Here is a 20,882-nt window from a genome sequence, read left to right as displayed (position 1 = left end):
GAGGCTGGACGGGAGGAAGCAGGATCATACAGTGCGGCCAAGATTGTGAGACAAGTTTACTTTGCATGGATTCATCTACACTTTGGGATATTGAGATGTGGTGGGCGCCAAGGTGATCCTGGTTCCATATCTCGGGCCAACCGGGAGAGAACGATGCCGGGGTTCGCCCGATATGTTTGCAAGATATAGCGACGCATACCTATATACCACCCCAAACGAGTACGATATAGCAGACACAGTTGGTCGTGATAGAAGACCGAGAGCCCGGAAGCCTTTTGGCCCAGTTCCCAGTTCTACCGCGTTCATACAGCACGGGATGAGAAATACACGCTTAATACGCACGCTTTGTATTGCTATCTTATACTAGTAGAGCAATGCTGTCCGTCCTTGTCCCTCTGCTGCTCCCTTGGACTGCTGTTAGCACATTCTATACTGCCGTGTTTACTGTCCCCCTTAATTGCCACCCTGTCGGCGTCCTGCTCCCTCATTCCCGTCATCCTTGCTGTCTTTCTGGCCCGAATTAACATCTTTATCCTCATCAACTCCTTGGTAGTCGTCGTTGTTGTGACCTGTGATTAGCTCTTCCGCGGTGCCTATGATTAGAAGGCTAGAAGGCACCAGGCAAACATGGGTAAGCCAAACCTCGATATACATTGTCGATGCCGACACCCATGATGGCGGGAGCAAACTTACTGAGTAGGATCACTCTGGCACTGAACACAACGGCAATGGCCGCATCCGGGTTCTATCCGCATGTCGGGGCGCCGGTTGGCAATGATATGGGTTGGGGTGTTTGAGCAGACGCCTGCCCATTGAGATCCGACATTCCGCTGCTTGCAACTGCAACACCACCAACCTAGCCCCTGGTACTGGCACCCGGGGTGTGTACAGAAGGCGTATATACTGGCGAGGTGACCTTCAGTTCTCGTTAACCTGATACAAGGCAAGGGCTGATCTAGCGGGCCCGGCTTGAAAGAGAATTCCTCGCAAAACATGTGAATGGTACGGGGGTGGCCGCAAGGGAGCTGCCAGAAGGTTTCGCGGCACATACTAGATAGGAGATATCTGTTGACGTCGGTTGTATAATGGATGTGGTGGTTCCAGGGGTGTGTCAGAGCTCACTAAAGTGATGGTGTTTTGGTTAGAAAACTGGGGGAATGAAGCAGGTAGAAGGAGGCAAGAGTGACTGGTTGCCGTGATTCATTTCATGATTTCATCCTCCTGGAAGGCACAACAGGAGGACAAAAACCGAAACTGTGGCCATTTCCAAGCCTCTTCAAAACGAAGAACATAGAAGAACATGACTATCAAGAATCGAGAGCGTGCGCTATTAGGTTTTGACTTAGCCCGAAGTTAACTCCTGCCATCGCCTGTAGGTCGTTGGTTTGGCTCAGACCAGCGAGGCATTCTAAGAGAGAGTATGTCATGGGAAAACAACAAAGTAAATCCACCGCCAAAAATGACTCAGCTTGGCATCATCCGACACTGAACAGACAGAGGCCGCGGTTGCCCTACAGCTCTGGACGTTATCACCGGATCTGCTGACTCAGCACACGGGGGTCTCTGCTTGCAACCTCCTTATCTCAACCGACACCGGCCCATCGCTATCAACCTCAACTCGCAACTCACCCAACTCACTCACTCACCACCAACCTGCCACCAACTCACCAACTCACAAACTCACCACCAAACCACAACCATGGCGTCCCTACCACCCCTCGAACCAAACTACGCCGCCGCCCTACAACTAATCGACGAAGCGCACGCCTTAGACCCACGCCCCGCCCCCAACGACAACCCTGAGGACAACAACAACGATGACCAGCCCCCCATCCCCTTCGAGCTCGACTACGCCCGCAAGATGACACGCTGGCTGGCCGTGCGCGCCCCCGACGCCTCACCCGAGCTCCAACTCGCCTGCCGCGCCCAGCACTTCCGACGGTAGGTTACCCCCCTTTTCTATTTCCTTTTCCTTCTTCTAGACCCTCAACCCTCAACCCCCCCCCCTTTGACCCCCCTTCCTTACCACCCTCGACATTATTAACATCACACACTTTCAACACAGCTGGGAACTCCCACGCACCTCCCACCCCGCCACCCGCGCCGGCTACCTAACCTGGCGCGCCAAACAGAAATCCCAAGCCGCCGCCCAGCTCACCGAGTTGCTGACCTCCTCCCCGACCATCCAGCCCCCCATCCCCAAGGAAGCAGTGCAGCGGATTGGGGCGCTGGTGCGCAAGGAGGGTCTGGGTCGCACCACCAGTACCACCAGTACCACCAATGATGAGGGCAGAGAGGAAGGGGGGGACAGCGAGACGCAGGTGCTGGAGGACGTGGCGTGCCTGGTGTTTTTGGACGGGCAGCTGGAGGGGTTTGAGCGGACGAGCGAGTTGGAGGAGGAGAAGCTGGTGGGGATTCTGAGGAAGACGTGGGGGAAGATGAGCGGGCGGGGGAGGGAGCTGGCGCTGGGGATGGAGCTGGGGGAGAGGGCGGGGGCGTTGGTGGCCAAGGCGTTGGTGGTGAGCTGAGGGAAGGGGAGGCGGGGGGGGGGGGGATGTTGGGGTTTGTTTGTGGTGGTTGATGGGGTGGTTGAGGGTTTTTGTTTTCTGGTTGGGCTTGGCTAGGTACCTACGTGTGGTGCGTGGGCACAGCTGGGGATGAGGCCTTTTCTCGGATTCCCGTCGACGCCAGGCCGTCACTTGTTACGCATCAAGACATTATTAACAGAGAGCATCCCAATGACGCTCGTTCACTTCAAACGCAGTCCTCTAGCTGTACCTAAAGCGCCCCTCGGCCCCGCCAGCACTACCTTAAGGCGGACCTTTTCACTACCCAAAGGTATTTTCCAAAAATGCACGTGTGGGACATGCCCGCACCGCAGCCCGGTACTCCTCGAGATGTGCCACGTCCGTCTCGTTCCGGGCGAGGATCCGGAAGTTGCTCGTTCTGTCCGCCGCTGTGTCTCGGCAGAAGATGAGTCTGTTATCGTGTCGGCGGCCGCCAAAGCTATAGTCGCCGAAGACGAGAAACTGGAGCGAGCCGATCCCTTGTGGCCCGAACACCCCCTCGGCGAACTGGCGGAAACGGGGCTGTAGCCCTGGCCGAAACATGGCGGCGGCGGCGGTCTCGGCGCATCGTCCTGAAATGACATCGTCTATCTCACTGGGCGGGCTTTGTATTGTAATGTCCGAGCCGCGGCCCACCTGCCCTCTACCCAGGGCCCAGGACATCTCAGACCCACGACTGTCGGGAGAGGGCTGACGGATGTGGAGCACCTTCAGCGAAGCCTTGGCCACGAAAGGCAATACGATAGACCTCTGCAAAGTATCATAGTCAGCTTACCGTGGCTCGGGGGAAATGCCGAGTTTGAGTCCTCACCAGCCGGTTCGGGTGGCACGACAGGCCGATGAAGCCGAGATCTAGATTATTGAGCGGGTTTGCCGAAGGGTCATCTCGTATCCGGTCCATCTCACGTGGGAGCAGGGAAAGGTCTTCCACAACCTCTTCCGAACCGAACGAAACCCTACTATGCGCCGCTTGCCCCGCCGTCCGCTGGTGATGCACAAATTTCTTGAGAGTTGGTTGGTGGCGGGCGACGTTATCCCAGAACGAGAGGGTTTCCCCTTGCTCCGGCTCGTCAATGAAAAAATCCTCGAGTCCTTTGAAACCGTTCAGAAAATCTTGTATGACGGTGCGGCCCCAACCGTCGGGCGTGTGGTCAATAATGTGTAACTCAAATGTCTTGAGCCGCACAGGAAGGTTAAGCTCCGTGGCCCGGGCGAGAAAGGTATCCCAGCCCAGACATCGTCGCAGGGTGAGGGACCTGAGGGTGCCAAAGTTGACGGCGCACGCCACGTCGGCCATGAGAGGTAGGTCGGTGAAAGACAGCTCGCGAATCGCTGGGAAGATGAGCCGGGCGGGTTGGGTCGTCAGGCCAAAGAATTTGGCACACCAGTCTTCCTGCTGCACCTTCTCCTCGCTACGGGAATCCAAGTAGTACCGAAGTGATTCCCAACAGACAAAGTCTAATTCGAGACGCCGCAGCCGCTCCGAATTTCGCTGGATAGCAGTGGACAAGGTATCGAGGGCCAGGCCATTGGGGGCTATCCAGCATAGACTCTGGAGCTGGGAGAAGGACGACAAGTCCACGGCGCACCACTCGTCCGGTTCCTCGTTGCAGAAGGTGTTGGTTATCAGGCTCAAGGATCGCAACGAGTGATTCTGAAGCGTGACGAACCCGCTCGGCCCGAGAGCGCCGGAGGGCACGCAAGCGCCCAAGCCCCAGCTACGTTAGAGGGCGTTAGTGAATTCACGGGCTTGGGAGTAGTATGCCGAGGCGGAAGTACCTAAAAGATTGCAGATGGCTGTCCTCAAACTTTTCAACGGCCCACCGTGTCCGTTGGGCAAGGCGCGTGAAGGGTGAGGAATATTTCATCCTAGTGTCGGCCACGGACGTACTATACCCAGCTATGTCTTCGGGACGCTCCACATGGGGACATCGTGCCGCGATGGGATACCGGTAAAACTCAGCCTCAAAACGGAGTTCCCTCGCAAGTTGGAGGCGTTCCTGCGGTAGGCGCAAGGCGTCGTTGTGGTGCAAATACTGTTCCGACTTTGAGGTGACGACGACTGACTCCCAGAGGGGTTGAAGAGCGATCCGATGGCATTTTTGGGAGACGAGGGAGAAGGATTGCAGATCTGGTTTGCTCAACTGTTTGGGATTGCGCGATGAACTATGTAATTAACGCTTGTGAAGGAGGGGAGGGGGGGAGAAAAGAAAGAGAGAGTGAAGGGGGGGAGGGAAAGCGAGAGAGAGAGCGAGAGAGAGACAGAGAGAGAGGAAGAAAGAGCGACCAGGTTAAATGATCAGCTAGGTAACTAACCTGTTTGACGATATGGAGCAGCAATTCTGGCGGCAGAAGATCGAACATGGTACTGATCTAACACTCTTGCAGGTATTTTGGCCTACCTTTACATCCAATGTTTGTTCTCGAGAGTCTCCCGTTCGTGTGTTCTGTCCGTCTGTGACAGTTAGGCAGTTACACTGAGTACCCACCCTGGGCACCTAAGTTAGGTAACCTCGGTACACTTAACCTTGTGCACTACTAGGCTGCCATCGTGGAACCCCGCAGGTAATTCGAAGCAGGTAATCGCTACTGTGTATCTACTGTGTAGCTGCACCCACTCGACAGCGATGCAACCTTGCGGAAGCCGTGTCTTTCATAATGGGCACTCGGATAAGATCCAGACAACCCACAATTGAGCTGGTTCGCCGAATGCGTCCCATCCGGCGCCGCCCCGGATGCCACCACGCCAAGTTGAAGCGCCGGAATCAACAGCCGGGATTCGGCTCCACTTCTCGGTGCAATCCACGCCGAAGTGCCCCACTCTCGGCTCCGGTGCACCGGCCGGCACTCGGGATCGATAAAAACAAGGTCCAACCCCCGGAAAGGGTTTGGTTGAATGAATTCACTTGTTCCCGGCTATCTCTATGCTAATATCTTACCATGCCACCCGCAATATCACCCTCCGAGCTCGCCAGCCACAACACGCTCGGCTCCCTGTGGATCGCCGTCGACGGCCTGGTCTACGACTTTACCGACTTCGCCCCGACTCACCCCGGCGGTCTGTCCGTCCTTCTTGAGCACGCCGGGAAAGATGGGACAGAAGCATACCGGGCCGTCCATGCGCCTTCCTTGCTCCAGTCCATGCTCCCTGCGTCTCAACACCTCGGCCACCTCTCCTCTCCTCTCCCGCTTCCCCGTCCCCCCACCCCACAACCATCTACAACGCGCAAGCCCCCTTTATCCAGCCTAATCTCAGTTAACGACTTCCGCCTGGCCGCCCACACTTTCCTCCCGCCCAAGACCCTCGCCTTCGTCTCGTCGGCCGCCACGGACTGCCACACCCACCACCGCAACAGCACCGCCTACTCCGAGATCACCCTCCGCCCGCGTGTGCTCGTCGACGTCTCCGCGCCCGTCTCCCTAGCGACCACCATCCTGGGCCAGCCCGTATCCTCCCCGGTCTTCGTCTCGCCCACCTCCCTCGGCAAGACCGTCCACCCGGAGGGCGAGCGCGAGATAGCGCGCGCCTGCCGCGAGCGAGGCGGCGTCGCCCAGGTCATCAGCACGAGCGCGAGCTTCTCCGTAGCGGACGTGGTGCAGGCGGCACTCGACCACCCATCCCCCGCCGGGCACGACCCCACCACCACCAACATCCCCGTCTTCCTGCAGCTCTACGTCGACAAGCACGCCCCCAACACCGAAGCCCTGCTCCACTCCCTCACCTCCCCCACCAACACCACCACCACCGGCCCCAAAATCAAGGGCGTCTTCCTCACCGTCGACGCCCCCGTCCCCGGCAAGCGCGAAGCCGACGAGCGCATCCCCTCCCAAAACACACCAACCACAACAACCCCCATGGCAACCCAACTAACCCCCCTCACGGACACCCACGGCTCCGCCCTCGGCCGCCTCATGGCCAGCTACATCTCCCCCTCGCTAACCTGGACGACCACCCTCCCCTGGCTGCGCAGCCACCTCCCGCCCCAAACCCCCCTCGTGATAAAAGGCATCCAGACGGCCGCCGACGCGGTGCGTGCGGTGGAGGCGGGCGTGGATGGGATATTGTTGTCGAATCATGGCGGGCGGAGCGTGGATGGGGCGCCGGCGGCGGTGGTGGTGCTGTTGGAGTTGCAGCGGTGCTGTCCGTGGGTGTTTGGGCGGGTGGAGGTTTTTGTGGATGGGGGCGTGGCGAGGGGGGGGGATGTGTTTAGGGCGTTGTGTTTGGGGGCCAGGGGGGTGGGGGTGGGGAGGGGGGTTTTGTATGGTACGTATCATCTATCTGTGCGGTGGTGGTGGTTTCGTTTGTTTGTTGTTTTGGGGATGGGCTGATGGGAGAGGGCTGACACTGTGCTGGTTTAGGACTCGGATATGGAAAGGAGGGCGTCAAGAGGGTGTTGGAGAGTAAGTGGTCTTTTGCCTTACCTTCTTCTGCCCGCTTGCGACTAACGAGACAGTACTCGACGACGAGCTGGTGACCACCATGAAGATGTGCGGTGTGACGAGCCTGGACCAGCTGCACCCCGGGCTGTTGAATACGCGGGCTATCGACCATCTTGTGCCGGATAGTCTGAGCGAGGAGCACCCCTACGCCAAATGGAGGAGGAGCAAGATTTGAGTTGAGGGTAGATAAGTTAGGAGTCTCAAGTTAATGGGGTGGCTGAGGCATTTTGTTTCGGTTTGGCTACGTGGGCTGGTTGTGCACAGCTGGGGATGAGGGCTTCTCTCGGATTTGGATAGAGATGAGAGTATTTGGACACGTCCTACCATGTGTGTGCGAGGCGGTCGCCCGTAGTTGGTTATATATCCATGGGAGTGAAGAGGACCCGCCGATTTTATGGTGCTTTTCAACTAGTGTCTTTGCCTGTTAACGTCGAGACGATCAGGGTATACGTACTTGACGGATGTGTCTGGCTGGTTTGTTCTCTGCACCTCATGATATTGAGGTTGCTCTGCAATAAAAACGAGGGTTTACTGTTATCTCCGACCCCTTCGAGCACTTTGAGCCCTACCCGGGCTTTTTGAATAATCAGATTGTGTGCTTACGAGTACTCTCGGTTTGTCTCGTAAAATGTATCCAATGAGGCGTTGGATTTGCTGCGTTGGGCAGCCTAGGCTCATGCACCTATCCGGACTGAGTTTTGTCCTGAAGGTTGGGAGCGAGTTCTTTCTTTCTCTTTCGTTTTATCTTCTGCATCTCAGGTCCACAGTGGACTAGGTAGTTAACCATGGATTCATACGGTTCTCGGCGCCCGCCTGCTGGTGAGGGCGGCGTTATTCCACCTTTCATCCCTCCCGATGCTTCTCCCAACACTCAGAATGTTCAGGAGTTGCAACGTCAAGTTGCTAGTCTCACGGCCGACCTTACGAATGTCAGAACCTGGATTCAACAGCTGGCGTTGAGGGTTCCTCCTGGGGAGCTCGAGAACAACCTCTGGAGTTCTGTTCCCAGACCTACTGGTGATCGTCCAGCTCGAGATGATGATGGTGGCACTGGTCCCGGCATTGGCCCCGGCTCTGAGCCTAGAACAGACGCTGCTAGCGGTGGCTATGAGGTGAGTAGTCCAGCGTATTCCAGTGTATCCGGCCTGTTCGCTGATTCTGCGTGGTTAGCACGTCGTTGGCAGGTGGACACGGGCATCGGTTGATGCCGTGGAGAGGTCACATCTACTGCGTTATGCTCGACCAATTATCCATAGAATAACGGAAAATGGCGCGACTGCTGGGAATAGTTATGTGATGGACGCAATCATCAAGGATATGGAGAGAAGTTGTGCCTTGGTTACTGCCCCAAGGCAACCTCCTGACAATGTCGTTTCTGGTGCTCAGGGCCTGTCTAACAACGATCGAAGCCTTGGTTTGTTGAGAGTTTGGCGTGATGTTGACTCTAATCCACCATCGGAATGGCTATTCATGTTTCAACTGGTGGATTATTTAGCTACGGCCTTGGGCAGCTGATGTATGACTTCGTCTTCATGGTATCCTACCTACTGTATTCATTGCGAACATGAGTGAACCGAACATATTAATACCTCGCAAACCACCCCCCCATCCCATCTCATCCCATCACACAAACCCCCCTAACCATGCAACTCCCTCAACTCCCCATCCCCCCTCTGCGCCGGCAACTCCGCCGCATACCCCTGCTGCTGCCCACCACCATACCCATCCCCAACCCCATAACCCGGCGGCGGCTGCTGCTGCTGCTGCTGCTGCTGCGGCTGGAACCCACCCCCCGGCGCGACCTGCGTCCCCGGCGAGACGGCACTGCCAGGCGGCACATTCCCAAACTGCTGCTGCTGCTGCTGGCCCTGCTGCGGCGCACCAAACCCAGCAAACCCGCCAAACTGCCCCTGCCCCTGAGGCGGCGGCGACGGCGTGCCCTGCACATTCTGGTATCCCGACCCGGGCCCCGACAGCGGCGGGGAGCCCGGCGGCGAGCTGCCAACCACAGTCGCCTGGTCATACCCGCCGGCGGTGGTGGTGCTGTAGGCGACGGAGCCGTGGCCGGCGGGGGGTTTGGCGTAGCTGGCGACGTAGTAGCCCTGCGGCGGCTGTTGTTGGTGGTGTTGGGGTGGGAGCTGCGACATGTGCGGGTCGCCGCCGTTGGGTGGTGGTTGCTGTTGTTGGTGGTGGGGGGCCATGCCGGCGGCTGCAGCGGCGGCGGCGGCTTCCTTCTTTTGCTTGTCGTGCATGCGCATCAGCCACCAGACGCCCAGGACGATGAGGGCGAGGGCGCCGATGCCGCCGACTACGCCGCCTACGATGGCGCCGACGGGGGTGGAGGAGGACTCAACAGGGGGCGGGGTTGCGGTGCTGGTGGTGGAAGAGATGGGGTCGGGGGTGCGGGTCGGGTCGTCGGAGAAGGTGCTCGGGTCGGTGATGGGTGTCGGGCTCCGGCTCGGGCTTGGGGTTGGGGTCTCTCTGGACGACGAGTACCACACCTGACCTGTCCCGGCGGCTACCGCGCAGCCGAGCAGGGTGTAGCCGACGAGGGCCTCGTCTTGGTAGAGATGGGTGTGGCAGTATGGGTACTCATCGTTACCGCTGTGATGTGTGTGTCAGCGCCGGTCTATTCGGCTTGGGTCCTGGAGCACACTTACCACCACAGAGTGCGGCCGTTGTTAGTAGTGTAGCTGTCACGTTCCGACGAGTCGAAGCATGTGGTCCAGATCGGGCAGTTTGACGTCGTGTCGTCGCAGCAGCCGATGTGAGAGTGTATTGAGTTGTATACGCACCGTGCCGTGTTGGCGCACCAGAGGGACGATGCTATACCGTGTTAGTCTAAGTGTGTCCATACATGCATGTTTACATCTCAACCGCGGAGGCCTGCTTACTGGGAATCCCGCTCACGTAGCCGCACGTATTATCGTCCGTATCACGGGCCTCTAGAACGGCCCTCACCCTTGAGGCCTTGGGTGCAGGCGTTGGCATTGGCGGACTCATGCCCAGCTCGAGCATGTAGCCAACAGGCGTCTCTTGGGGGGGAACCCATCTTGGGTGGCCGTCTTCACTCCATTTCAACGCTTTGGCGTGGGCCAGGCCGAGAGCACAGCTCAAGGCTGCGCAGCCGATGGCCTTCCTCATGCCGAGCAGATGATATTCGAAGAACGAGGTCGTTGGTGGAGATAACTAGTCAATCTGTCGATCAACTCAAGGACGACTGTGGAGGGAAGATCGCGGCCGCGCTTCTCCGCCAGAATTACTCGGCCAGAATAATGCACGGGGGAACCAGGGACCGGGCGGAGAGCAACGAGCGCGTCCCGCTTTTGAGCGCTGGCGGGATGAGGCTCTTTGGTTCCAGACTGGGCTCCGAGCTGAACAACAGGCCCAGTCTTCCCATGGGACGAAGGGTGTTATTGGTGGATGTGGCTTGCCAGGGACCGACGCCAGGAAAGTCGGTGGCGCGGGGTCACGGGCAACAGCGTGGTATCGTCAACTTAAGAGTGAAGAGAGTCGTCAGTCGTCACACAGCTTGTTGTCGTGTTGTTTCTGGTGTCTTGCTCTCTCTCTTCAACAGAAGCCCCTGAAGATGATCCATTCACTCTTCCCTCCTGAATCTCATCAAAGTCCGTCGCGTCACATACCACCATCCCACGCAACCCTCCCTCCCCCGCCGCGAGCAAACATGGCCGATCACCCGTCAGCAACGCCCCGGGGTCGGGGGGACTTTGAGATGCGTGGATTATTGAGACGTTAAACCCAACGCGGACACGGATGGCGCCCAGCGTGGAGAGCTGCTGTCTTGGCACCAAACAAGCTGTCTGCCGCGTCGCTTAACCGAATTTTGACGTTACATTGGCGGGAGGCTGAAAATGGAGAGTATCGCGAGGACGGGAAGACGGCAGCGTGGAGGGTTCGGGTCCGAGAATCCGAAGCCGGTGAGCCGATGTTCGGTGCGAGCGGAAGTGAGAGCTGAAAGGGAGGCGGTGATGGTGTTCTCATTTATCTATGTTGTTGCGGAACACAAGCATCTGCATGCTCCCCCAAGGATTAATAAGTTTGTCACCCTCGTATTCCCCTCCCCACACGTGGTGTGCTGCAGAGATCGTCGTCAGCCGCCGAGAGGGGCCCTAGCCGGAGAGAGTTCCCGTGAAACTGAGGCCTGCGGTCTTACTGGAGAGTTGATTCCCACCGCGTTTCTGTGAAACATCGCCAACACGTGGTGATGCCGTCTCATCTTGATACATACAAAGACAATGCAGGAGAGCGCTGACCCCCAACCCCAACACCCAACTCCAAAACCCGTCCCACTCAACCCTGACGATAGCCTCACACAGCATTCCATCCCCCCAAGTAACCTCACCATCAGCCCACCACCCCAACAAACCCCCAGATTCAACCCCTTCCCCTAAGACAAATCCATATCCCACGACGAAAAGTCCGCCCCAAACTCACTCCCCGTACTCAGCCCCCCAAACAGCCCATCCGCACTCATCTCCGACCCGGGCACCATCTCCCCACCCCCAAGCCCGCCCAAATCCCCCGCATCCAACCCCCCGCCATCCATCACCATCCCCTCATGCCCATGCAGCCCATGATGATGATCCCCAGCCACCGCCGCCGCCGCAGCGATCGCGTCCCCCAGCACGCCACCCACATCACCCAACTCCGGCTGCAGCATCGCGGCAGCAGCAGCCGCCGCCGCCGCCGCCGCAGCTGCCGCCTCCGCATCCGACGGCGGCGCGGGCGCCATCTGCGCCTCGACGCGGCGGTAGAGGCGCACGACGACCTCTGCGACGGCGGCGTCGGCCTTGCGCGTGCGCTTCCAGTCGTCGGCCTCGGCCTTGAGGGCGTCGCGCAGGGAGATGCGGCGCTGGGGTCGGGTGGGGTCGTTGCCGCCGTCGTCGGGCCCCCCGGCGGCGGGGGGGTTGGTTGTGGTGGTGGGTGAGGGGGTGGAGGGGGCCAGGGAGGGGTCGTTGGTGACGTCCGGGGCGCAGATCAGGGCCGTGGCGACGTCGTAGGCGATGCTGGCTTGGGAGATGTCGGTGGCGGTTTTGAGCTCGTCGAGGAGGATTGCGAGCAGGCGTTTGGCGCCGAGCATCTTGACGGCGGCGAGGGTCTGGCGGTGGGTGTAGGTGGCGGGCATGCCGTTGAGGGGTGGGTTTTGGGCCCATTGGACGAGGTTCTGGGCGGTGTGCCGGACGGCGGCGGAGAGGCCGCTGTGCGGGGTGGCGGCGCCGTTCGCGCCGTTGTTGGCGTGCGTGGTGCACCAGGACTCGAGCTCGGTGTGGCCCGCGCCGCCCGTTCGGCGGGAGAGGGCGAGGTTCTCCTTGATGGCGCGGAGGAGAGGCTCGACCTCCTGACACTTGGGGTCTTGCCGTTGGTAGGAGCGCAGTGCGTATTCTAGCGGTTTGGCCACGATGTTGAGAACAGACGAGAGCATGGTAGCTGCCTCGCTGGAGATGGAGCTTGGCCGAATAATGACCTGGAGTATCTTGATGATGGCGGGCTGCATATGCGGGTTGGTCACCCACAGCTGATTGGAAAGGTACAGTATCGCGGGGACCAGAGACGGCAACAGGAGGACGCCGACCAGGTCTATGACGGTTAGCAGTGCCAGGTTTCCGGGGTGGGGGCAAATAACTTACACTCAAGACCGCCCTTCAGTACCTCGTCCGTGAGGTACCCTGCGCTCAGCGCAACGACGATCTGGTGGAACAGCGTAGGCATAAGCAGGTAGAAGTCCTGCGGCAAACACAAAGCCATGAGATCGTCCCCGAGGCCGCCAGTATCAGTATCGAAAAGGCCATGGATCCAGCCGTTCAAGTGTGCCTTCTCCTGCTCATTCAGATCCTCCAGTGGCCGATAATGGTTGCCGCCGCCCAGTAATCGCCCCACGAAGGAGTCCGGCGAGCGGATGCCCAAGTCCGCGGGTGACAAATTATACCGGTAGACAAACGCCAATAGAAGGATCAGGATGGACCCGAATTCTTCGTACACTGGGTGGTACTCGCCCTGCTCCTCGTCGTACCCGCCCCAATTGTCGAGCAGGTCACACAGCGGATGCAGGATCTTTTGTGGCTTGTCGAAGAGGAGCAGGACATCTAGTGCCAGAGGTTTGGCCGCGAGTTGACTGCAAAGCTGCTTGAGAGGCAGGGTTGCCTTATCCCGGCAGAGGCTGCCGATAACCTGCTGGGGTCAATACAGATCGAACAGTGATATCAAGAATCACATACCTCAATGATGGCTTGGGCAGCAGCACCCACGTTCCCGTTCATGTTGTCCAGCTCTCCAATTAGCTTCTGCGTCCTGTCCATATCCAAGAGACATGCCTGGACCAAATTATCTTTCACGTAACGGCCCTCGTCCGGCAGAGACTGATACGTAATGTCGCCGAGCAGGTTCTCGATTGCCGTCTGGGAAAGCAAGCCGTGTAGCTGGCAAGAGAAACAGAAATCTTGGCGAACAGAGTCGTGAAAGGAGGAGCTTGTGTTGGACATTTCGAACATGCCGGACAGCGTGGGGAAGACGTTAGTGTCCACCTGCCCCAGCGCTTCCTTGATGCACATCTCCGCGTCGAAAGGATACATGGTCGGGGAGTTCGTCAGCGAGACGAGTATTAAGGGTACTTTGTTGACCACGAAAGACTTTAGTAAGTGGCCAGTCTTAGGCCCCTCATTGCGAAAGACGGCGTTTGCGAGGAGGTCGAAGGATGCTAGGATAAGCTGTACTGCTGTAGATTGTATGTCTCCCTGCCGCATGTTAGAAGCTATCCCGCGCGCCCGTTTCGGTTTAACTTGTGAGTCCATACCTGGTATCTGTTTTGTAAGTATGTAAATAACGCGCTATCGTCAACCATGGGCCGGCCCACGAGCTGGACACTGTCAGCTTGAATCCAAGGTGTTCCTAGCGGACGCAAAGGCTTACCGCAGCGCTGAGGTAGATGTAGAGACCGGCTCGAGAATTAACGACCGGCATCTCGGGTATCTGGAAGTTGTCCATGTCGATGAGATTGTCCATGTAACTGTTTACTTCCACGTCTTTCTTCTCCGCGGGGAGATATTTGCCGAGCGTTTCGGTACGAAACTGCTCCAGTCGGCCTGCCATCTCGGGCAGCACTTGCATCACGCAGGGAATGAAGGTTTGCAGGGCATCAGAAAGCTGCTTGCAAACGTCTACGCCGCCGTCAGCCCCAACTCTAAACCTTAACCTTACCCGCAATTGCTGGGCCGCGCGCCTACCTTTGCAGAGCCGCCTGCTCAACGTCATTCGAGCCAGCGAGTTCTCACTGAAGGCAATGAGCAACAGAACGAACGCAGTCCTCGCGTCTCCCATCTCGTCTCTCGCCTGCAAGCCGTGTATTGAGCCAAACGCCTCCCTGGAGAAGACCGCCGCCGCCGCGGCGAACAGGCGCGCCCATTTGGCCAGCATCTTGGCCACCTGCACCGCATTCCGGGCCGTCCTAATTCCAGACTTGTGATGTATCGCCTGCGCAAGTCGCCAGAATATCCTCTCTTCGTCATCGTACGAATTCTGCCACCTGACAAGCTGTGATGCTCCCTCTCCCCTTTGCCCCCCCTCGACGCCATCCCCGGTTGGCGCATCGGCATCCTGTGATCGCACCTTCAGATGCGCGGACGAGTACTTGAACAGGGCGCGCAGGACGGAGGCGGGATCGACGCGGTGTTGCTTCAGCAGGGCGTCGAGATAGAGGTGCACGCGGGGGTCGAGGCTGTAGCGTTGGCGTTCGGTCGGGCGCAGCAGCTCGTCGGCGATTATGACGGGCGGCAGAGGGTATTTATCCTTGAAATGAATGGGGAGGAAGTCGGCGAATCGGGCCGGGTCGAGACGCTGGTTGCGGGCGCGTTGGAGGAATAGCGACCACGCCGCTACGGAGGCCGACAGGCTTGCTTTCTTGGTGCCTGCGTCCATGGTTGGGGCATTGACGTCGCTTGCTATCACTGGTGTGTAGGGCGTAAATTGTATCCAACCAATTCGTAAAAATGTTCGTTACATGTTCGTGGTGGTGTGTGGAGTGGGAAGAGTAGAGGTTGATGATGACGGGATCATGCACGAAGTAACGCGCCGGGGAAGAAGGGTCCGAGTGAGCAGGTCGCAGCAAAGAGTGGGGCGCTGGAAGCCAGAGCTCTGTAGGTAATTTACAGCGCATACGTTTCTCCGTAACTGACCACCCCGGGCTTAATAACTGCAACAAAGCGCCCGCCACATGATAAAGAGCGGCGCGTTTAAACATGAGCAGGTGATTTCCCAAGGCAGGCAGATGGCAACAGGTTTATACGTCATTCTTAAGAATGGCTGTGGTCATGCAACCATGACATACCTGCCAACAACCATCACGTAACTATCAAATCCCTGCCGTACTGCTTAGTACATCCATCCACAGCATCATGGTACGGATAACGACCCAGCTTTGCCCTCGTGCCTCCTTACCTCAAGCGTACCCAAGGACGTAATCAAGGTCCGTAACCACAATTACCCGGTGCCACGCCGTCTAAACACCAAACACACTTCCAGGTGATACAGAAGTATACATAGAAACCACGCCCGCTGAAACAAAAGACCTCCCTCAAAAACCAACCTCCCAAAACATGTAATGCTGCACACCTTTGCCCCCTATTCCCAATCCCACAGGTATGACGGTATCCAGCCCGGACGCCTGATCCCCAACAGTCCCAACAACCACAACCACACCACCTCCCATCCCACACAGCCCACCTCTTTCACTCCTCCTCCCTCTTGATCCTCACCCCACCGCCCGACCCCGATCTCGACGGTCCCGCCTCACCACCCCTAACCTCAACCGACCTCGGCCCAAGCATCCTACCACCACGAAACCAAAGTCAACAAACCCCTCCCCAAACCAACCCCAAGAAGGCCCTCATAGAACACCCATCATTGAAAAAAGAGAGGGAGGGAGAAAACTCACCAATCCTGCATCGCCAACCACTCACTCCACCCGGCCTCAGCATTCACGATCTCCGCCTCGGTCACATTGCGCAGCGGCTTCAAGAACGGCAGCGACTCATCCGGCGGCATGTCATAAGCACCCTTGACCTCCAACCACGACGCACTCTTGGCGGCAAACAAAAAGTTGCGCCGCTCCTGCTCGTGCAGCGGCCGCAGGCCCAGCTCCCAGTCGTCGCCGAAGAAGCCGTGCAGCACGGCCGGGATGTCGAAGCCCGTGGCGACGAGCCGCCGTATGTAGGGGTGCAGCGAGACCGGGCCGGCGGCCGGTCCGATTGCTGGTGGCGGTGGTGGTGGTGGGGGGGCTCGGGGGTTGGCGTGGAGGAGGGCGGCTTGGTTCTGGGCTTTTTGGAAGGGCAGTTGGATGTTGATGAAGGCGGCGAGGGCTTGGACGGGGCCGTTGTACTGGGCGTGCTCGAGGAAGTAGCGCACGCAGGATTGGAAGTAGGGGTACCAGTCGAAGAGGTCGAATTGGCCGTCTGTGAAGGGCTGGATGGAGTGGGGGGTTAGAAAGGATGGGCTGGTGTTGGGATGGCAAGTTAGGGTTGCGGGCAGCCGCGGGGGAGAGGGTACCTGTTGCTCTTGGAAGGGGTGGTAATCCCCCTGGGGTGCCGCCATGGTTTCAACGGTGAGGTGAGAGGGCGTTGATGGTGGATTTATTTGTTTCCCCTTCGACAGACAGCTAGTGTTGCTTCTCTACTGGCCGATCGGCGGGTGTGTAAACGGCGGGAAACGGTTGGAGAGCCCCAGCTAGAGGTTAGTCTTGTACGTCTGACCCGCCTGGTCGCTGAAAGAGCACTTGTTGGTCTGTCTCGTCCTTCTACTGGAAACCTCAAGGCCTCAGAGGGTCTTATTCGCAAAGATAAACGAGATGGCCGAGTGGTATGTCTGCTCCGTTTCGACAGCCACATTGACAGCGAGAAGGACGTGGCATCAGCTAAAGAAGGCTACCAAGTGCTCAAGGGGAGGTACGATTGGGGGCAGAGCACTTTCATATAGCCGTCCGTTTCGACGGGACCTGGGATGATGTGCATCTGCCGGCCCGGGAAAAATAGAAAATATGTAGTAGCCAGGGGCTAGCATGTGTCGTCTACTGTGTACCATGACAGCCAAGCCATCACGACCGGGGCCGAGCCGGACGGCAAGGTGAGGATGCGGCTGCAGTGTGCAGCTGAACTGAGTCTGATGGACATGGAAGGCCCGCGGTACCTGGCAGCCATGGTTGTGGGGATGGCGATCATCAAGGCTGGGTAGGTATTGTTCGGTGACCCACGCACAACTCGAGGTGAACAGGGGGGCAAGGGACGGGCCACATTGGTGCCCACGATCTCCCATCCGACACTCGATCCCGGTAGCAGACGAAGCGAAGTGTCTATCGAAACGCGGAGGGCGGCACATCGGCTCTTCATTCGCCGTGCGGGCACGCCAGAGGCTCACCGGGAGGCGAAGGCCCTCAACAAGTGAGACCTAACTGTTCCGCCGAGAACGAGAAGAGGGTTATGAGAGAACAGGTGAGCAGGGATCACAACACCGCTCCCGCTGGCCCTGGATGGGCAAATCGAAAGAGACCGACCGCGTCTCCTGCATAGCGAGACATGACGGCAACCGGCCCCGGAATCCCATCCCATCTCGACATGTGTGCGGATCGTTGCCGAGCCGGGGTGGGACGGAGGTCTGGCTTCACCCTGGTGGGCTTCTGCCAAGGGCCCAAGGGGCAAGGGTCCAGGAACTGGCCGCAAATCAAGATCCAGCACGGCCCTTCCGCAGATCCGACCCCGACAGGGGTAGCCACGCCCGATCCTCTGGGTCCTGATGTTGCGTCCAGCTGTGTCCCGGATGGAATGTCGAGATGCCGAGGCGCGCGATTCAGCTTTCTTGAGCTGCGGCCTTGCTCTTTTGAGCACGAGGCTCACACGGAAGTCGGGAAGTCAAACAAAGGACTCCTCCCGGTCCGAAAACGACTCGAGCGGTATGCACTGAGGACTCCCACAACAATCCCTGGCTCGCTGCCCCGCGGTCGACGGGGTGCAACCCTGAAATGCAGGTGACGCGCCACACTGCCGGGTTCTGCTGGGATCGGTCGCCGGGAGTATCGGCCACCGTGACCCGATGGGGCAGGCTCGAGACGGCTCGGGCTTCAGCGACACCAGGTTCCTAGGGCCATATAGTCACGGCATGGCTTCTATACTTGAGGCAGCCATGCGGAGGTGGCAACACTCGGGCTACCCCCGATTTGCTGCTAGGAAGGCGGACGGCTTAGCCGGCTGGGCCTTTGTTCGCAACCGACCGCCAACGCCAAAAAGGCTGTGGGTTATCGCGGAGGCTCTGATGGAGATGTACGTACACAGTATGGACATCCACTCCGTACATATGTACTTGGGCTGGACCAGGCTGGAGTGATGTGTCCTCCAGGGCCACCAGTGCTAGTGGAAGCCCCCTGGTGGCGATCTTAGTCGGACTTTGCGGCTGCTCACATCCCTGGAAGTATCCCAGACTCGGTAACGGGGACACACGGACAAGACAGGAGGCGGCCTGCAGGTGCTCAAGAATTTCTGGAATTCCGGATCTGTCGAGGATTCCCGTCTCGCTTCTTTGGGCGTCCGAAGAGAGGGGCACGTTCCTAACGGGACGGTCGCACCTGCTTTCGAACCCCTGCGCGAACCAAAAAGGTGCTGGAGGGGGGAAGCAGGGGCTGGAATGTTCGGCACCTCACCGGGCGGCTCGGCCGATCGGTCGGGTCTGTTCAGCTTGACAGGCCTGCCTGGAGCTTGACAATCCTCAACTCCATCAGAGTAAGTGATAACGCAATCGTGTTCTCTGGCTACTCTTGGCCCACAAATTGTTGGGGACTGCCGCGAGGACTAGCGTCTTGTTCGAATGGAAAGATCATCAAACATCCGTCAGAAGTCCGCAGAGGATGAATCTCAGGGAGCCATGTTATGTGTGCGTATGGATGGATGGTCTTTTGTTCGTCTCAACTCTGCAAGTGCACAGATGCTTGGGTCGCAACCGCTTGATTTCGAGGTGGCAACAATCGGTCAGCTCAGAGTGACGTACAGATGTACCGAGAGCGACGTGAGAGGGTCATGCCAGTTCGTTCGCCGCTTGTTGTTGGTTCCCTTAGCTGATTTTTTTCAGAGCCAAATTATCTTAAAAGAGAAGGAGAGAAAGAGAGAGGCCTCGGCAGTGTTCAAGGTTTGTGTCCGCTGTGGGGACATGGCTTGCGAGCCCTGCGATCGTGTGGTATGATTGGCCAATGGCTCGATCAGGCAGGGGATCGAAGTGGAGTCGGAGAACACTTCGTCTGCCAAGCGTCAACGGCCGACTCAGAGCAAGGACCTCACTTCCACTCTCAACTTTTTCAGGCCTAGCACTCAACGGATCAACACATTCAGTTGGGTATACTGTGTAGACTTAGCCTCGTGCCGTGGCTCAAGTTGGAAATTTCCCCGGAGCCATGCCTGAGCCGACCTCCGCAACCTTGTCTACACAGTACCGCTCTCAGGGACCATGCCGGAACCAAACAAGCCTTCGACTTTTGGCGTCATTGCTGCCGTATTTGACGTGCCCTTTTGCTTACCCTCCCGCTGTGAGCTCGACGATGACTGTGTACTTCGTAGCTAGCCAAGATGACGGAGGCTCGCTCCTCTTTGCAATGGCAACCACGCGACAGATGCGCGAGAACCAGCCACCAGGGCTTCCGGAATTAACATCACAGGGAGGCCGCGTGATGAGAGATCGACTGCGGTCTTTCCCGGAGAGGGCAGAGGCTCGGGAGCCACAAACGCCCATTTGATGCACGGCTTCCCCGATTGCTCACCGCCGCAGCATTTCATCTTGAATAAGGTGAGGTGACTAGGTAACTACCCGTGGGGGTGACGTCGACAACAGCGATGGTCGAACACCAAGACCTGTCTTCAAACCCCCCGAGGGCACCACGCGGTATGCCGTTGCGCGTAACCCCAGACACTAGACGGAGATTGGTTGGATCTGGGTACATGAAGAACGTGCTCGCCACTTGGACCCGAGATCGGCGGCCGTCTTCGTGCTATGGCACAGCCGCGTTCATATTAGCATACTCGGGTAGAATGCAGGAGGGACCTTTCTCGCGGATCCTTTCAACCGTTTTTTTTTGCAAGGCTCGGCCAGGCCCTTCCAACGACGCTAGGTAGACCTGGACGTGCATACATTGTATTGAGTTCGTGGCGGCAGGGAATGCCTCATTCTCTCAGTGCCTTGCCACCCAATGACTCTCAACGTAGACCTTGACTTGGCTTGCCCAGCCCCAATTCTAGGTGCGAAGATAGAGTCTAATGCCTGGTTGTGTGTACACTGCCATGGTAATTCTCGAGGTTGTCTCGGAGTGATGCCAGCTCGCCAACAGCAGCCGCCAGGCTGAAGATGTGCATGGGGCCACAAGACGACCCAACTCAGATCCCAAGCCAATGCCAATGCCCCCAAAGTTTTAGGTAATTAATGACTGTCAACAACGAGCAATTAACGCGGCGGATTGCTCCACGTTTTCTCCGGTTGCCCAACATGTTGGGGTTGTGAGCCAGGGTTGTTGTCTGCTTTGAAATGGCTTGCAAGGAGCGTTGACTATGCACAACCTCACCGAAAACCACCCATGACATCAGTTGGAGGAGCCCAGGATGTGTGGGCTGTTGCTGTGCAAGATCGACACTTGTCTCATGGCAAATGTTTAGGTAAACGGAAAGCTGAGGACCCGTCCTAAATCCACTCTGTTGTCTTAGCCACGGGCTGCTGACCTTCCTGAAAACAGAGGGGAGAGTTTACGCTATAATAGTAGTTAGTCGATGATTTGGGCATGACAACTCCTTACTCAGCAACTCACGTTTCTCACAACTCTCCGAGAGGACTCGAGATAGT

General features: G+C 58.0%; 7 protein-coding genes across 7 annotated transcripts; 2 read left to right on the top strand and 5 right to left on the bottom strand.

Moving 5' to 3' along the window:
- Positions 1-324: 324 nt before the first annotated feature.
- B0H64DRAFT_387933 (uncharacterized protein) lies at positions 325-1,532 on the bottom strand. The gene is made up of 2 exons (XM_062803238.1): positions 694-1,532; positions 325-607 (listed from the first exon to the last, which is right to left on the bottom strand). Exons 1-2 carry the CDS (start codon positions 1,047-1,049, stop codon positions 454-456), a joined length of 510 nt encoding a protein of 169 aa, XP_062662785.1. The 5' UTR covers positions 1,050-1,532; the 3' UTR covers positions 325-453.
- Positions 1,533-1,563: 31 nt separating this feature from the next.
- B0H64DRAFT_387930 (uncharacterized protein) lies at positions 1,564-2,563 on the top strand (the record flags this gene model as incomplete). Its single annotated transcript, XM_062803237.1, has 2 exons — positions 1,564-1,941; positions 2,066-2,563. Coding segments are annotated over exons 1-2 (700 nt in total), but the record flags the coding sequence as incomplete, so codon positions are not given.
- On the bottom strand, positions 2,547-5,037 carry B0H64DRAFT_387927 (uncharacterized protein). The gene is made up of 4 exons (XM_062803236.1): positions 4,884-5,037; positions 4,347-4,711; positions 3,379-4,285; positions 2,547-3,317 (listed from the first exon to the last, which is right to left on the bottom strand). Exons 1-4 carry the CDS (start codon positions 4,929-4,931, stop codon positions 2,829-2,831), a joined length of 1,809 nt encoding a protein of 602 aa, XP_062662783.1. The 5' UTR covers positions 4,932-5,037; the 3' UTR covers positions 2,547-2,828.
- A 470-nt stretch (positions 5,038-5,507) lies between these two features.
- On the top strand, positions 5,508-7,278 carry B0H64DRAFT_455065 (FMN-dependent dehydrogenase-domain-containing protein; the record flags this gene model as incomplete). Its single annotated transcript, XM_062807295.1, has 4 exons — positions 5,508-6,712; positions 6,800-6,831; positions 6,927-6,968; positions 7,022-7,278. 4 exons carry the CDS (start codon positions 5,508-5,510, stop codon positions 7,180-7,182), a joined length of 1,440 nt encoding a protein of 479 aa, XP_062662782.1. The 3' UTR covers positions 7,183-7,278.
- Positions 7,279-8,642: 1,364 nt separating this feature from the next.
- B0H64DRAFT_95835 (uncharacterized protein) lies at positions 8,643-10,515 on the bottom strand (the record flags this gene model as incomplete). Its single annotated transcript, XM_062809029.1, has 3 exons — positions 9,902-10,515; positions 9,668-9,833; positions 8,643-9,611 (listed from the first exon to the last, which is right to left on the bottom strand). The coding sequence occupies exons 1-3, from the start codon at positions 10,149-10,151 to the stop codon at positions 8,645-8,647; spliced, it is 1,383 nt and encodes a 460-aa protein (XP_062662781.1). The 5' UTR covers positions 10,152-10,515.
- A 900-nt stretch (positions 10,516-11,415) lies between these two features.
- On the bottom strand, positions 11,416-15,243 carry B0H64DRAFT_355221 (mediator complex, subunit Med5; the record flags this gene model as incomplete). The annotated part of the gene is made up of 5 exons (XM_062801553.1): positions 13,935-15,243; positions 13,819-13,881; positions 13,244-13,759; positions 12,656-13,196; positions 11,416-12,605 (listed from the first exon to the last, which is right to left on the bottom strand). The coding sequence occupies exons 1-5, from the start codon at positions 14,937-14,939 to the stop codon at positions 11,416-11,418; spliced, it is 3,315 nt and encodes a 1,104-aa protein (XP_062662780.1). The 5' UTR covers positions 14,940-15,243.
- A 315-nt stretch (positions 15,244-15,558) lies between these two features.
- Positions 15,559-16,767, bottom strand: B0H64DRAFT_95787 (uncharacterized protein). The gene is made up of 3 exons (XM_062809028.1): positions 16,566-16,767; positions 15,955-16,481; positions 15,559-15,848 (listed from the first exon to the last, which is right to left on the bottom strand). The coding sequence occupies exons 1-3, from the start codon at positions 16,608-16,610 to the stop codon at positions 15,749-15,751; spliced, it is 672 nt and encodes a 223-aa protein (XP_062662779.1). The 5' UTR covers positions 16,611-16,767; the 3' UTR covers positions 15,559-15,748.
- Positions 16,768-20,882: the final 4,115 nt, after the last annotated feature.

Source organism: Chaetomium fimeti, assembly GCF_033439085.1.
Source record: "Chaetomium fimeti strain CBS 168.71 chromosome Unknown B0H64scaffold_2, whole genome shotgun sequence".
Taxonomy (NCBI): Eukaryota; Fungi; Ascomycota; class Sordariomycetes; order Sordariales; family Chaetomiaceae; genus Chaetomium; species Chaetomium fimeti.
Note: the sequence above shows the minus strand (reverse complement) of the source record. Positions and strands in the feature narration are given on the sequence as shown.